Below are 15,452 nucleotides of genomic sequence, written 5' to 3'. Positions count from 1 at the left end.
AGGTCAAGTTGCAGTTAACACAGTGAACAGCAGCATGTATCAAGTCTTAATGGAATTTCATATGTGATGAACTGTTACTCTCACACGAGTGCTGTTGTTCTAGACCTAAATAAAGATAACCAGACACATGTTTTCAGCAGATTGAAAGTGGGGAAAAGTCACTGGCACACTGGCGTGTTACATGGCCTCATAATCATTAAGCGAACCCTCTGTTTCTCACCACTCAAGAACCCGCTGTGGTTAGGAACACTTTTAATGAAGCAAAAAACAAAAAAAAGCACCACATAATTGGAATATTTACTCCACTCCAGTGAAGTGACTAGTAAACCCTATAGCTCCTAATGAAAACCTTCTGTCTACTCTTATAAAGTCCTGTTTTTGTGGTATTTTTTTCCATATTGTTTCAGGCTTTTTAACTGTGTGCCAGGGCTGAAATTACTTTGTGATTGAGTTAGAGAAATAATGTCATTTCATGTAAGATTTTCTATAGTTTCGAGTTTTTTGCATTTGACATTGCTTTTGTAATAGACTTCTAATATTCCTACAGGCATGTCTTTACTTTTGAAACAAAAAACATCCAAAATCTCCAAAAAATGTTTCAGGAGAAGGAAAAACATTCTTAACCTTCAGTGTACTTCAGTGTAACAAGGTTATATTCTGAATCACTTTGGACCACTTCTGTTGGTCAATTTGTCACAAAGTTTTGAGACAATGTAAACAGCAAAATGGAGATAAAGTTTTGTTCTGACTGTGAAGTTCTACATTCTGAAATCTGCACAGAATGCTGGAATCTGCGTTCAGTACTCTGCACAATTTAAGGGTAAAATAATTTTATTTTTAAAGTGCTCTTGGTTTGGAAATCACAAACTCTTTAGAACTTTACAAAGTAATACATGTTTTTTAATTTATTTTTCCCACGAATAGTAGCTTTTTGTTTCTGGATTTTGTTGGTTTCTGTGCATCCCACCTGTATGCCTTTTCTTAGAGACCTTAGAGATTAGAATAAAGAGGGCTACTATAAATAAAATTCTGAATTAATTCTAAACCAGAAACTGTAACAATGTGATCAGTAGCTATACAAGAAATTATTGATCAATATGAAATCATCTGCATGTAGAAGTGTTTCTGAGCACAGCATTTCTCTTAAGTTGTAGTCACGTAACAGAAAGAAATCACTATTATTATAAATAGTGAAAATCCTTGAAAGAAAAAAAAAAGTGCATTAGATCTGTTGTTCCCCATATAACATGTTTGTTTCCAGCTGATACTTTTAGACACTAGCATACTGCAAACAGAGATTCATCATACAAAGTCACACACAGTATAATAGGGTAATAATTTTTGGATGTTTGAAGTGAGACCAGAGCTTAAAATGGTGCTGAATGTCATGTCTGTGTGATGGTGGTTTATGAAATGTTGTTGTATTCCCACACAGCAGGGCAGCTCCTTACAAGGCATGTGTGTGTCCTGACAGTGTTCATGGGAGCAGAAGAGAGGTTCAGTCTCAGAAACACTCTCCATGGGAGACTTGTCTGTCCCCTTCCTCAGTCAGTCCCCAGAGCCGTCTCATAACTTGAAGGGCTCATTTCCTACATTTTTCTTGTATTTTCTTTTGTCCCTGAGATCCTCTTATGTTGTTTGTTTGGTTTTATAAGCCAGAAACAGTTCTTAGAATTAAACATTTTTTTACTGTGTCTTTAAGAGTGATATATGTAAATTAGCTTGGTTCTGATTGGCTCTCCTGTGTTCAATCTCATTTGAAAAGTAGTCCTTGCTGAAACACTCCTTATAACTTCACTGTGAATAGGCAGGGCTAAACTGCTGTAGGCTGAATAAGTGGATATATGGTGTGGAAATGCATTTGGTTATTCTGACATCACAACTATAGTGAATTCAAAAAGGGCTGTTTTTGAAGCTCCGTAATTTTCGTAAGTGGGTTGGGAAGTGAATAGTATATTTTGGAGTGTTTACATGCTACATCATACTCTTTTATTTAAAAAAAGAAATCAAGGAAAATTAAGTTTTCCATGATATGAAACAGATGGGAGCACTATGTGTGTGTGTGTGTGTGTGTGTGTGTGTGTGTGTGTGTGTGTGTGTTTGTGTGCATAAATATGTTTAAAAGTAGACATTAATACTTTCCTTCAGGGATCTAAACTTAGCAGAACTCTGTAATAGAATCTACATACTATAATTACTCAACACTGAACAGTTTTGCCTTCATATGTACCATTATACATTATGGAATACTTTCTGTCAATCCTGCATGGAGTAGAAAATATTAAACATCATACAGCTAAGAGCTCACAAAATGCTCTATAAAAAGAAATGATAATATTCTACAGATGCACTGTTCGATTTAGTAACTTTACTGGGCAGATTTCCTTGACATGATTCCATAAATACATCTTTAATGTCACATGCCTGTTTAATGTTTCTTTAACCTGAAAACAGGTTGTCACAAAGGACCAAATTAAAGTGTGAGATTGACTCCAATAGCAAAAGCATGTCAAAAAAGCTTTGTGAGTGTGTATTGAAAATTTGAACCAGTGTCCTTTTATGTGCAGTTGGCATGTGTCATAGTAAAAGCATGAATCAAAACAAGGAGTTGAAATCATAACTTGCAAATATAAGGCTAAAGTTGGTAATGACTACAGTATGTGGAATGCAGAACTGAGAGCTTGCAGCATTAGTTTGTGAATGTATGAACAAAGATGTGTTGTCAAGCATGAGCAATACTACAATAATACATTTTTATATGGTAATTTGAAAATGCCAGCTCCCCTTTACTTTGTGTCAAAATTTCAGACCAATAGAAATTATTTAAAATGTCTAGAATAAAATATTGTTACATTAACTTACATTGAAAGTTAATAATGTTTTTTTTTCCTTCTTCTGTTTTTTTTTGTAATATAAGGATTTTTAAAATGTATTTATTGATTTTCTTGAATCTAAATACAAGACATCACTGGAATATATGACCTTTGTACAGCTATTTAAACATGCTTAAATATATATGTATAAACTACTGAGTTTTAGTTATTTATGTGACTAGTTTTGATAATCAGTCATTTGTAACAGTACATTTTCACTTTCACAGTCTCATTCACTGTGGTTAAAATGCTTGTTTTTTTTTACCATAGGGTCTTTTGTAGTTCATTGTGGTATTTGAGCCATTTTAACTAGCAAGATTTCAGTTCTACTTAGTAAGGATTAGTAATAAGCTAGTAAGCTTTACTCCCAATTTAATTTAATGGAAGAAGCAATTATTTCTATCATGGATGAAATTTCAATATGTACTTAAATTTTCACAAGTAAAAGTTAAAGTTTGAATTCGTACTAGTCAAATAGTTTTTAGTCATAGTACATTTCATATATTAAAATATCAATAATGTCATGTTTTTACTAGTGCTAATAATATTTCACTTGTTGAATTTGAATTTCTTACATAAAAAATTGTAGATTAAAAGCTAAAAAAGGGTTTCCATATCATGACAGTATGTTTTTGACTACAATTTCTGTCAGATCTGTAACATTGTGCTTTCTCCCTGCAGCAACATGAAGTCCGTGTGGAGCTGTGTGGTCCTGTTTCTCTTGGGTTGTGTGTGTGACCTCACGTTGTGTTTGGACCCCAGAGATCCCAATGTGTGCAGTTTATGGGAAAGGTAAGACTTCAGTAAGGCTACATTTCATCAGATCGATTAGTAGTTCATTATTAATGGTTTAATCATCAGATTAAGCCATTAATCACACATTACCAGAGGTAGAAGAGCCAAAAAGCAAATATATTGATCCTTCAATGAAATACTGACTCAAGTATAATAACTTCTTAGTGCATCCAGCATCTATCAGCACAGGAACTGAAAATGGTACTATTCTTCTCTTTTTGGAACATTCATGGTCTAAAACATTAAAGCTTGAAAATGAGGAGTGTGAGCTATGGAAAAGAGGACCATGTGATGAACCAACAGAACAGAATGAACCCAAAAAAGGAATTAGTAACTAAATGTCTACAACGGATCTGAGTAAAAAGTAGATTTCTTTCCTATATAGAATAAGTAAAGTTTTGTAAAGTATTGCCAATTGAAAATACTCAGAAAAGTAGAAATCTGTCAGAATTGTATTTAAAAGAGTACTCCAGCATTTTTCAGCATAATCTCCACTTACTGATTTGTAGTATATAGCCGACTGACGTGTTCAGCAGTGAAATGACTGCTCATTGTCTTTCATTATAGTGTCATTTGAGTTATTACGTTATCTGTTCTTTTTCTGAATACTTGGAAATTCTTGTCTGTGGTGAGAGAATGTATGCTATAGATGCAGTAGAAGGAGACTAGGTGTTAAAATGTGAAGTATTCCTTTGAGGACATGTAACTAGTTACTACTCTGATCTACACGTTGCATATTAAGTGGATCATGTTTTTAATCTTACAGATTTTAATCTGGATCTCTGTTGCATTTTTTGTAGTTTTACCACATCAGTGAAGGAGTCCTATGCACAGCCGTTTGATCAGGTGTATGAGGAGCCCTGCTCTGAACGCTGGAGCTCCAACAAATGCACTCGACACAGGTGAGACACACAAACCTTACAGCTTTCAGACAGTCAGGTGTAGTAGTAGTAGCATCAATACTAGCCGTATCAATTTGAAGAAAGCAATAGCATTCAAAGCAACTAGCAAGTGAACACTAATTCTAGAGGGCCAGCCAACAGCCCACATCCTGTAGCTTTGTGACTTTCTGATGAAAATGTCACTGAATAATATTTTTTTGGGGCAGTATTGTGAAAGATGATCAACTGAATTTAAAGTTTCTGTGGCAATACATCCCAGGAATACCAGCAGCCAGCAGAAATATCAGAATTAATTCTGGAAATTTTGAGATCATAAGTTATTATCCTGACTTACTAGAAATCGTTATTTATCTTCTTGTTATATTATAACTCATTATTTTGAAAGAAAGTATGTTGGAATTTTGTCTTAACTCAAAATATTGATAGATCCAAAAAATTATGCCACAAATAATCTTCTTTAAGCAATGCTGTAGAAGAACGACTTTTGGTTTCCTAAAGAACCATTTCTGTACAGGAGATTGTTAAGACTTTTTAAATTCTCATTTTCCTTTTAAAAATTGTACTTTTGAAGCATTTTAGCAATAAAATATAGTGTAATGTTAAGGAAATACATTTTGTAAGAATAGATTTATAACCTACTTTTAATATAATAATTATAATCTACTTTTAAAGGTTCTTTACACTCACACATCACATTTTACAAAATGGTTCTCTGAAGAGCAATTGATTGAAAAGTTCGTTAGGAAACCAAAAGTGGTTCTTTTATGGCATCTTCTGCAACATCAAGTATTGTGCTACCAATTAATAAACAGTATTTTTTACTGTCCTAACACACACTGAACACTACAGTGAGGTAAGTGTTAAATGTTATTACACACACAGGTGAAAAACAGAGAAGCCTGAGCTCCACATTCAGACTGGATAAATCTAGACTCAGTCCAACCATACGTCCAGATTGCTGGACCACCTGAACTGGAACTGCAGATTTGTTATGCTATATTTCAGTAATGGTCGCTTTTAGAACACATCAGTTTTTCAGCCGTTCTCGTAACGGTGCCCTCGGGTGCTTCCTTAATGTTGCTTCCAAACTAACTTCATCTGAACAGTCAGCCTCTTTTTGGAACACATCTACAAACGAAATAGTTGTATATGAATATGTTGTTTTTGTTGGATGTGAGTACAGTGTAAATGCTCATAAGGGCTCCCTGGTGATGAAGGAACTTCGAGATAAAGAGTTTTCTCCTGACTTTTAAGGGTTTCTTCTGAACGGTCATTATGTGGTCTCATGTATAGAGCTCTGAGCACCTGTTTTCTTTCTTTCTCTTTCATTCTCTCTTTCTGCCCCTCTTGGTCCCTTCTCTCGCTATGTCTCGTTCTATCTTCTTTCTTTCTTTTTCTTTCTCTCTGTTTCTTTTTCTCTTTTTTGTTCTTGTTCTCTCTTTTATTCTGTCCCTTTCTCTTCTTTTCTTCCTTTCTTTTGCTCTGTCTCATTCTTTCATTCACTCTTTCTTTCTCTCTCTCTCCTGCTTTCTTTCTTTCTTTCTGTTTTGTTTACTCTATCTTACTCCTCTTTCTTGTTCTCTCTCTCTTTCTCTCTCTCTCTCACTTTCTTTCTTTCTGTCCATCTCTCACTCATGTCTCTTATACTATCTTCTTTCTTTTTTGTTCTTTTACCTTTCTCTCTTTCTTGTTCTCATTCTCTTTTATATTCTGCCCCCTTTTTTCTTTTCTTCCTCCTGTCTCTGTCTCCCTCTATCTCTCATTCTTTCACTCCTCTCATTCCTTCTCTCTCTTTCATTCTTCTTTCTTTATCTCTCTCTCTCATTTCGTTCTCTCTCTCTCGTCTCTTTCTTTCTTTCTTTCTTTCTTTCTTTCTTTCTTTTTTCTCTGTTTCGTTCTTTCTTCTCTCTCCCCATTCTGTCTTGTTCATTTTTTCTTTCCTCCTCTCTGTCTCTTTCTCTCCTTTTCCTCTCTCTCTCTCTCTCGTTCTCTTTCTCTCTCTCTCTCTCTCTCACTCTCTCTCTCTCTATCAAGGATAACATATAAAACAGCTTATCGACAGTCAGTGAAGATGGACTATCGCAGGAGGTATCAATGCTGTCCAGGATTCTATGAGAGCAGAAACAAATGTGTTCGTAAGTAATAAATCAGCCTTTGATGTTTGCATGACTAGAATTTATAAACAGAAAACAGTGATAAATTTGAAATCATTGACATTTCTGTGGAACATTTATGTAGGCACATAGATAATTATCTATCCAGCCACTGAGAAAAGCCATGCATTGAGATTAAATGATTTAAAGGTGTACTTCATTTCCACATGAGTAAAATATATTACATGGACACAGTTATTGCCAAACATAAGTACACTGAAAGACAAAGTTCTGTTGTTGTGATATATTTTGTTCATGTGGAAAAAAAAACTTAACACATTTGGATCAGACGTCAGAGACCACCCTTTTGTATACACTCAAATTTATCAGTATTTAAACTACTCTTTACTGTGCACCTACTGTCTCTTCTTACCTTTCAATCTTAAAACCAACCAGTTACAGATGTGTCCTTCCAGCAAAGCTGTTCCTAAAGGACTCACTGGCCTTAGATTCCCCTTCAAACAGACACTAACATTCACACAAGCAACTATCCAAACACATATTAGCTGCCTTCAAATTTCTTTCTCATGTGAATCTAAAATGGATAAAGGAGATGTTTCTGAGGAGATTACATATAAAGTAATCCACTTGTATAAGGAAGCAAAAAGTCAAAGGAAACTAAGTGGAAACATGAGTTTCCAAAACTGGAGATTAAAAAAGTTTTAGAGAAAATTTGATTCCTAACAACTGAGCAAGACCTGGCAGACATTTCTGGAATTTATGATAGTGACTTATTACCCTGACCTATTATAAATCATAACTTATCTTCTTGAAATGTAGTTACTGATTATTTTGACAAAGTATGTTGGAATTTTGTCTTGATGCAAAATATTGATTGATCCAGAAAATCATGCCACAAATAGTTCTTCAAGCAGTGCTGTAGAAAAATGATTTTTGGTTTCCTAAAGAACCATTTCTGTAAAGATAGCAATAAAATAGATTTATAACCTACCTACTTTACACTCACACATCACATTTAGGAAGATGGTTCTCTAAAGAGCAATCCATTAAAACATCCGTTAGGAAGCCAAAAGTGGTTTTTCTGTGGCATCTTCTGTGACACCAGAACAGCAAAAGCCACCAAAAACTATAACAATCGGATAAACAGTACTTAAAGCTTTCATCTTTGAGAGAGAGAGGAGTAAATCAAGTAAATCTCCACTTTTGCTTCAGATCTGAAAAATCCACAGTCCAAAAGTCCATCCTTTCAGATCCTGTTCATAGTATTGAGTTGTCTTCTCACAATTGAACGATGAACAAAAAAGAAGAAAATTTGTACTAGAGAAAGGTTTTATGGACTGATTAGTCCTTTGTATTTGTTTAGTCCTAAAAGTATTTGTAATTGTGATTACTCAGATCATAAGAAGCAGAAAATGCAACCGGCTTCTAAGACTGAACTTTGTAAACATTGAAAAATTTAATATTACGTTTAGTTGTTTAGGGTTTTGTGTAATTTTCTGTTAAATGTATGTTAATAAGTTGTAATCAAGTGGAGGCAAATGAATGAAATATGTTACTTAACACAGCTACTGTCTTTCTTGTATTCCTCTGTCAGACACATTTAATAATATGAATTCAAAGCATAACGTTTATCAGTGTGAGAAATTTTAATGTATTACCTCTGTGTCCATTATGCATATGTGTTGCAGCACGCTGCACTAAAGAGTGTGTCCACGGACGTTGTATTGCCCCTGACCGCTGTCAGTGTGAAGGCGGCTGGCGAGGAGACGACTGCTCCAGCGGTGAGTTCTGAATTCACACACATGCACACACAAAAACAGCCTTTTCACTAGACAGTGCACAGACACCTTTCTCCCTACTGCTGTTAGTGTTAGTGTTATGGCTCATGTTTTTATTGGGTGACTTTCTCTCCTCCATTTTGTGCCCCACCACTTAACTGCTAGTCAGTTCATATTAGCTACTTATCATGACATTGATTTAAACAATGAATCCTTATGTCTGAGTAAAAAGAGTTTAAACCGAACTGGAACCGCTAGTCAGTATTATTTAGATCATTTAGAGCTTATGCAACACTCCACAGTGCTTTGGATCAGATATCTTGGTCCGCAGTGCAGTGTTCTCCAGACTGAGGGACTGCGAGGCTGGTGGTTGAGTGCATTGCCTTGTGGAGCGATTACGCACAGATGAAATGGAAACTCTGGCCTCTTGCACTGGGTAAAGGCCTCTGAATGTGATTGGCTGGCCAGATAGGTCCCATCTGCCGATTGGCTGGACTGCAGAGCCCTCTCATTAGATTGCATTGGCAGAATGAGATATGACACTTCCTGAATGCCTGCATGTTGAGAGAGTGGTGGTGGGAAAGAGGAGAAGTTGAGGTTTTTTAAACGCAACTTTCTTTCCCTTCCCTAACAAATACAACACAGCTCCAGATTCAAACCATTACCTAGTGCTTTGGCAGCTGTTATTCAAATAAAGCCAAATCCAAAAATGTGATGGGAATGCAAAGAAGCATAATTTGTAATGCCACTCAGGAGAAAAACTGGAAGTGAAAATCTGTCAAAGCACCATCTACTTCACAGACAAAATGTATTATTCTTGAAAAAACACACTAGGCAAAGGATGCATTAGTCAACTGTTTAGGAAAAAGTTAAAGTCATTTTCCTGTGTTGCAGTCAAGTGCTGGTCAGCTCTGCGAGTGCTGGATTTGAGGAGGGGTGCATAAAAAAAAAAACACAAATCACCCCTCTTGGAAAACTGCCATCCCCCCTTTTCCTTCCAATTTGGATTAACCCCTTAAAAGACTAGGACCCGACAGTGGGCTCAGGCTTCCATTCTGCACTTTTATAACTTCTGAATAACCCAATTTGCATTGATTTCTGTGTAATTACTGGATTATAAGGGTTTGGGTCTTATAAGCCTGGGCTTTTGAGGGCTTAGTGTTATATATTTCCATATTTGAGAGTTACATTCCAAGTTGTCTTGAACTGGACTTTCTACATGTCAAACCAACAAGCTATGATTGAGACAAAGCACCTACAGAATGCTCATATGGAAATGCCTGCTTTTCACTGGAAAAAGTCTAATTACTTTATAATTACAAAGAGATTGAGTTGCTGTCAAAACAGTACCTTGTATCTCCAAAAACGGCAAGAAATTTTTGCAGGAAAAGGGAAAGACCTTCTTAAATTTTAATCTAAGTTGATTTAAAAAGATTCTATTCTAAGTACTGTTGAGTTTTTTTGTTGGTCCAGCCATTTTCATATTATGTCATAAAATGGCGATACAAGGTTTTGTGCCATGAGTGACGTTATATTCATGCTGTTCTGTGACTAAGATGAGAAGTCTCTTATATTGTGTGGTATACAGTGATTAGACCACCTCACCAGTTGTTTGAACACATCATCCCCCATTAATTTTTTGACAGTTTGACCACTGACTGGAAATGCCTCAGAACTAGACTCAGTGCTCCTCATACATTTTGTAGTGTGGTTTTTGGGGGTGAGGGGTAGGGTTTACAGTTCAGACCTTCACCATGACACTGAATTTTCTCTTGAGGGAAGTGAGGAATTTTCCCACGTCGCAAAATTACATTCCACATGCAGTGGAAATCTGCCAATTTACTAAAAAAGTGCTTATTGTGTCTCTGTGAAGAACTGCAGGTCAGAGATCATGCCTTTTTTCAAGTGAGCTCCGTTTATCAAATATAAATACCACTGAGAGAGAGAGAGACTGTGCCTGAGAGGTTGAAGATGACAAACAGGCTTCTTTCTGTTTTGAAAAAGCTGCACCTCTTCACATGTCTCTGTGTTTATCATTGACAAGTCAAGTTTATTATATGCTGCTATCCATATAAACATGAACTATCAAAGTAAAGAAACCCAGTGTACTGGCGCAGTTAACAAAGCATGTTGTCAGTAATTTGACAATGGAATATCCCACGAAGTCTTTGAACCCACAGACCTCAAGTTACTTGCGTTTTTCTGCTCATTGGCATTTGTCTCAGAACATACTCTCTCCAGGTCACTCCAGGGTTCACGCAGAGAGCCAACGCTGAGCTCCAGCTCTGTCGTTGGACATGTGGATATGGAACTTTCAGTCATAGCTGTTCATAACCATCAGAGCAAGCAATCATAGCCAGACATCTCTGGTCTGGAAAAACATTTCCATACCTCAGATAAGCTGGATGTTTTGAGTACCAAAGCCAGAGGTGGATAGAGTAGCATAAAACTACCTTTCCCAAAAGTAACTTGAATAGAAGTACAAAAGTACCAGGCCAAAAAGTACTAACTACTCAACTACTCTGTATAGAAATGTGCACTAAAAGTTTGCTATGACGATGGAAGTAAATGCAGAACAACTGCCAAACACAGTATCATAAAAATACTTAACAAGAACTCAGTGTACGTTTCAGCATCACTAGAATCTCACTTTGCACAGTGGACAAATCAGTCAAGGAAAGGTCTCAGAATGAACGACAGGATGATTAAGAGTTCTGTTCAGGAAGCGGTGTACGCTGCACCAAACAAACACAGACCAAAGATGTAGTTTTGGCCAAAAACATGTCATTTTGCTTCTAAACATTGTTTTCATTTGAAGTATACTGCTGGCTTAATGCTGCAACAGACCTTCTTACATCCAGCACCTGTCAGCATATGAATTGAAATTTGTTAGGATTTAAGTGCTAACCAAGTGCTGTCAAAAAGAAAAACACAAACACAAAAAGAAATCATCAGGAACTGAATGTTAATCACTAAATGTGACAGTAAATAGTAAATTCACAAATATACTTCAGTAGAAGTAAAAATATTAGCATATCACTCAACAACTATATCAGAGTTTTCCTTAAGTGTATAAGTAACACAATGTATCACAATATTTGTGATGTTTATGGTGTTTATGGTGCTTTTCTGAGGTGTGCAAACATCGTGGAATGGACAAACAGTAGCGCAACATTCAAAATGTCTTTGTAAGTATGTGCAGGTTTTTTATTTTAATTTAGCATTTGCAAAATTAGACTATTTAACCAGGAACATTAAGAAAAATCTAGCAAATGTGTAACACCTCTGCCCTTTACACTGCAGACTGGGTTTCTGTCTCCTGCCTGGGCAAGCACCCTACACTATACCAACAAAAGTATTAGGGCAAGACTCCTAACACTACGCTCACCTACCTCTGTAAAGTCATCAGTTTGTTAGTCAGTCTGGTTAAGAGTGTCTGCCAAATGTGGTAAATGTAAATGAGGTTGTTCTTCACAGGCTCAGCATAATGGTATAAACAGTTCTTATTATAATGCATACAGTTTTTACTCATATAATCATGGTAAAAATCATTATATTGACCACCCCTACATACAGAGTCCTCCAGAATTATTGGTGCCCCTGATAAAGATGAGCAAAAAGTGTCATCAGATTGCACTATATATTCATATATTAATAAGTATAATTGTTGTTGCATGCATTTGATGTTACATATCTGTTTTATATATTCTGCATAAATACTGTGATACATAGATCTTCCAATCAAAGCAGACAGTCGTAATGGTTTAATATGTCAGAATAAAAGCAGAAATATGAGTCTGTTATTAGATCTGTTGGCTTTCAGGCAAGTGTGCTGTTTAGAGAAAGGCATTTGTCTTACACAAAGGAAAAAGGAAACAATTTACAAAACAGTGTCATAAGCATATAACAGTTGAATGACTTCTCATTCATTCATAAACACTGGTTTGTTAATTTAGCCAGAATGTTAATCAGTCAAATACAATTGGTTTGTTTAGTTTTTGTTTCACTGAAAGCTCTTCTGCCAAGAGAAGCAGTTAGCTTTTGTCCCAGACATCTGATTAATTTTCTCTTTGAGATTTAGTCCACTTGGTCTATTATGATTCAGATTCCTAATCCTAATAGAAATTTGCTTTCAGACTCACTTTTCCCAGCATGCTTGTTTACGGCACTTGACTACACAGACTAATTTAGGATATATATTAGGAAATAATTATAACAACACCTTTCATCTGAGAAAGATTAAATATGATTTTGTTCTTTGTAAGTTCTTTGTAAAATTCTCACAAATAGAAAGGTCAGTCAGCAAAAAAGAATGGGGCTACAAAGTTTTGATATGATAGTAATGATGTCTGTATGTGTTTGAGAATGTGTTTGAGAATGTTTATGTGCTGGTTCCTCTCATGGTCTCTCATGTCTGATGTCCTAAAGTGGACTTTGTCTCAGTTTCCACCTGGTTGAAATCTAAGCTCTGTGTGAACGCTGCTTTGACTGCACTCTGAGCATCATTTTAACTCCACTGTAAAATCTTCCATTTGGGGGCCATTCATCTTGTTAGCTCCATGCAAATTATTTCATCAATTTGGACTCAAAGGCGAAACATGATACTGTAGAGCTGAAGCGCAGAGATGTTCAGAAAACCATCCTCAGTAAGTAGGTAATTCCCTTTCACACCAGCAGGGAATAATCCTTTTTCTCCAAATCAGTTTCCTCTACTAAAAGTCTGTTTGAGTATGAGGTTTTCTGATATAGTGAAGTGCTGTTCACTAGTCATAATTGCATTTCAATTGCAATTACATTCATGTGCAAATGTTTGAATACTTAGTGTTTTGTTGATTTGCAGTGAAGGTGAAAATAAGTTTACACATCTACTACACATGGCATTTTCTGCTAATATTAGTGCACAATTTCAGTTTATTTGCTGAGTTTAGCATATTGAAAAAATCACGACATAAAATCTAATATGTGCCATAACTTTGGCGCATGCCACATTTTTCCCCAATATGTTAAATTCAGTATATAACAGTAATTGATGTGCATTAAAATTAAGTGCATTAAAATGTACAAAAATGTGTTCTCTTTAGAGGGTGTGCTAACTTATTTACACTCAAAAACGTCATTTGACCAGAGGCACCCAAACGTCATATGACTATATTTTAAATCAGTTAATGAGTGCATTTACATGCACACTAGTAATATGATTGTTATCTGATTCTGATTGTGACATAAACAGATTAAAACAGTTATTGAATTTCAAGAAATCCATGCATTATTCAGTTTGTGTGTTATTCAGTGCAAGTGATAATCTGATATCTTTCCATGTCAACATAACATCATGTGTTTAGAAAGAAATCAGATATTTGACCACATACCCAGGGTTTTCAGAATTATCTGATTATTTTGTACGTGTAAACATAATCACTGTTGTTGATAAAATGCAGTTAATTGATTACTTTATTTGTTTGTTGTTCTGACCTTGTTCTCGCTCTATGAGTGTTACATTATACCCACCTACAGTATTGTACAAAAGTCTTAGACCACCCTTCTTTTATTTGAATTCTAGTCAAAATGGCCATTAAGTGCTTGATTACAACTTAAAAGGCCATTAAGTTCTTCATTTGTCAGGAGACATTTCTAGAGAGATTAAGTAGAAGATAACCCAGTTGTATAAGGAAGGTGAAGGCCAAAGGAAAGTAAGTGAACAAAACTGGAGTTAAAAAAAGAGTAACCGAGACAGAGAAAATGGGCTCCTAACAGCTTTGCAAGACTGTGCGTCCATCAAAACTATCACCATCAGATAAACATCTCTTAACGTAATAAGTAATAAAAAGTGTGGACGCACCAAATACTGAAAATTTGCTGTCATATTTAGTTGTGTAATTTTCTGTTAGATACATATTTTCTGCTTTTTTCCTGACGCTGAAAAAATTGTACTTAACCCTTTAGAATCACAGGCTTTTTCCATACTAAGGCTTATTTTTCGGTAACTACAGGGACTTCAGTGCAAACTGACTGATTTATCCTTAGCTTGTAGAAGTGGGAAATAAAACTTTGGCCCTGCCGGTGGGTTTAAGGGTCTAATGGTTGTTTGGAAATAAGTGAAATGTGGTCTCTGACTTCTGCACAGCCGGTAGTGCCATTTTGTCCCTCCTCACTCAAGAGCTACTACAAAACAGAAACAGGTTCCCAGAGGCCCAATCCTAAATAAAAAAGTGAAATATGTGCTTGTTAACTAATATCTGTAACATTTTCCTCATGGCCTTGAGGACGTCACTTGAGAAGATGCAGTGTATGATGAAGTAAATGAAATGTGTTTTTATGTGTCATGCAGCATGTGATGCACTTCACTGGGGTCCTGACTGCAGTAAACGGTGCCAGTGTCAGAATGGAGGCCAGTGTGATGTCCTGGCTGGTTCCTGCCTTTGCCCAGCCGGATACACAGGCACCCACTGCCAGGTAGAGCTTTAAGGAGAACAGACATACCTGCAGCTTACTAGGAAATTATTGAAAGGATGCATTACTAGAAAAGCAGTGATAGTTTCATATTTCTTTGTATGTTCTAAGGGCATTTAACAAATAAAGCAACAAATAAAACATCCATTACTGTCAAGAGCCTTAGGTCCAAACAATGTAAATGTTCCAGCAGAGTTTGACTATAACATACTGTAAAATAGCTTTGGTTTTGGAAGAACGAAGAAAGGAGAGGGGAAATAAGGGTTGTGTCTTCAGATGAGTCAGATCCTGAACAGACTAGTTTGCATTAATAGACTGGTTAGATTGGTTAGCATTTGACCATTTGATCTATAGAAACAATCCTACTTTTATAGAGGCGCAAGAGAAAAATATAAAACCCAATATAGTCCGTCAGTAATTTGATTAGGTACACTTTTTAAGTAATCTAAAGTTTACATTACTGATTACTTTTTTATTCAGGTTTTTGTAATCAGAACTGGATTAAAATTTTTATGTAATCTGCCCAGCACTGATTGGGGG

The 15,452-nt window shown here is 35.9% G+C and overlaps 1 protein-coding gene across 3 annotated transcripts in view; it reads left to right on the top strand.

Moving 5' to 3' along the window:
• pear1 (platelet endothelial aggregation receptor 1) overlaps positions 1 to 15,452 on the top strand; it is a 59,011-nt gene that overhangs the window by 24,378 nt on the left and 19,181 nt on the right. For all 3 annotated transcript variants that reach the window (XM_036584011.1, XM_036584018.1, XM_036584003.1), the window contains 5 exons: positions 3,555 to 3,665; positions 4,469 to 4,570; positions 6,605 to 6,705; positions 8,373 to 8,465; positions 14,791 to 14,915. In XM_036584011.1, coding sequence (XP_036439904.1) covers positions 3,559 to 3,665; positions 4,469 to 4,570; positions 6,605 to 6,705; positions 8,373 to 8,465; positions 14,791 to 14,915 — 528 coding nt within the window. In that variant the 5' untranslated portion in view covers positions 3,555 to 3,558. The remainder of the gene's footprint in view (positions 1 to 3,554; positions 3,666 to 4,468; positions 4,571 to 6,604; positions 6,706 to 8,372; positions 8,466 to 14,790; positions 14,916 to 15,452) is intronic.

The sequence above is a fragment of the Colossoma macropomum genome, unplaced genomic scaffold (assembly GCF_904425465.1).
Source record: "Colossoma macropomum unplaced genomic scaffold, Colossoma_macropomum, whole genome shotgun sequence".
Classification (NCBI taxonomy): domain Eukaryota; kingdom Metazoa; phylum Chordata; class Actinopteri; order Characiformes; family Serrasalmidae; genus Colossoma; species Colossoma macropomum.
The sequence above is the reverse complement of the archived record's forward strand: the minus strand, read 5'-3'. Positions and strand labels throughout refer to the sequence as shown.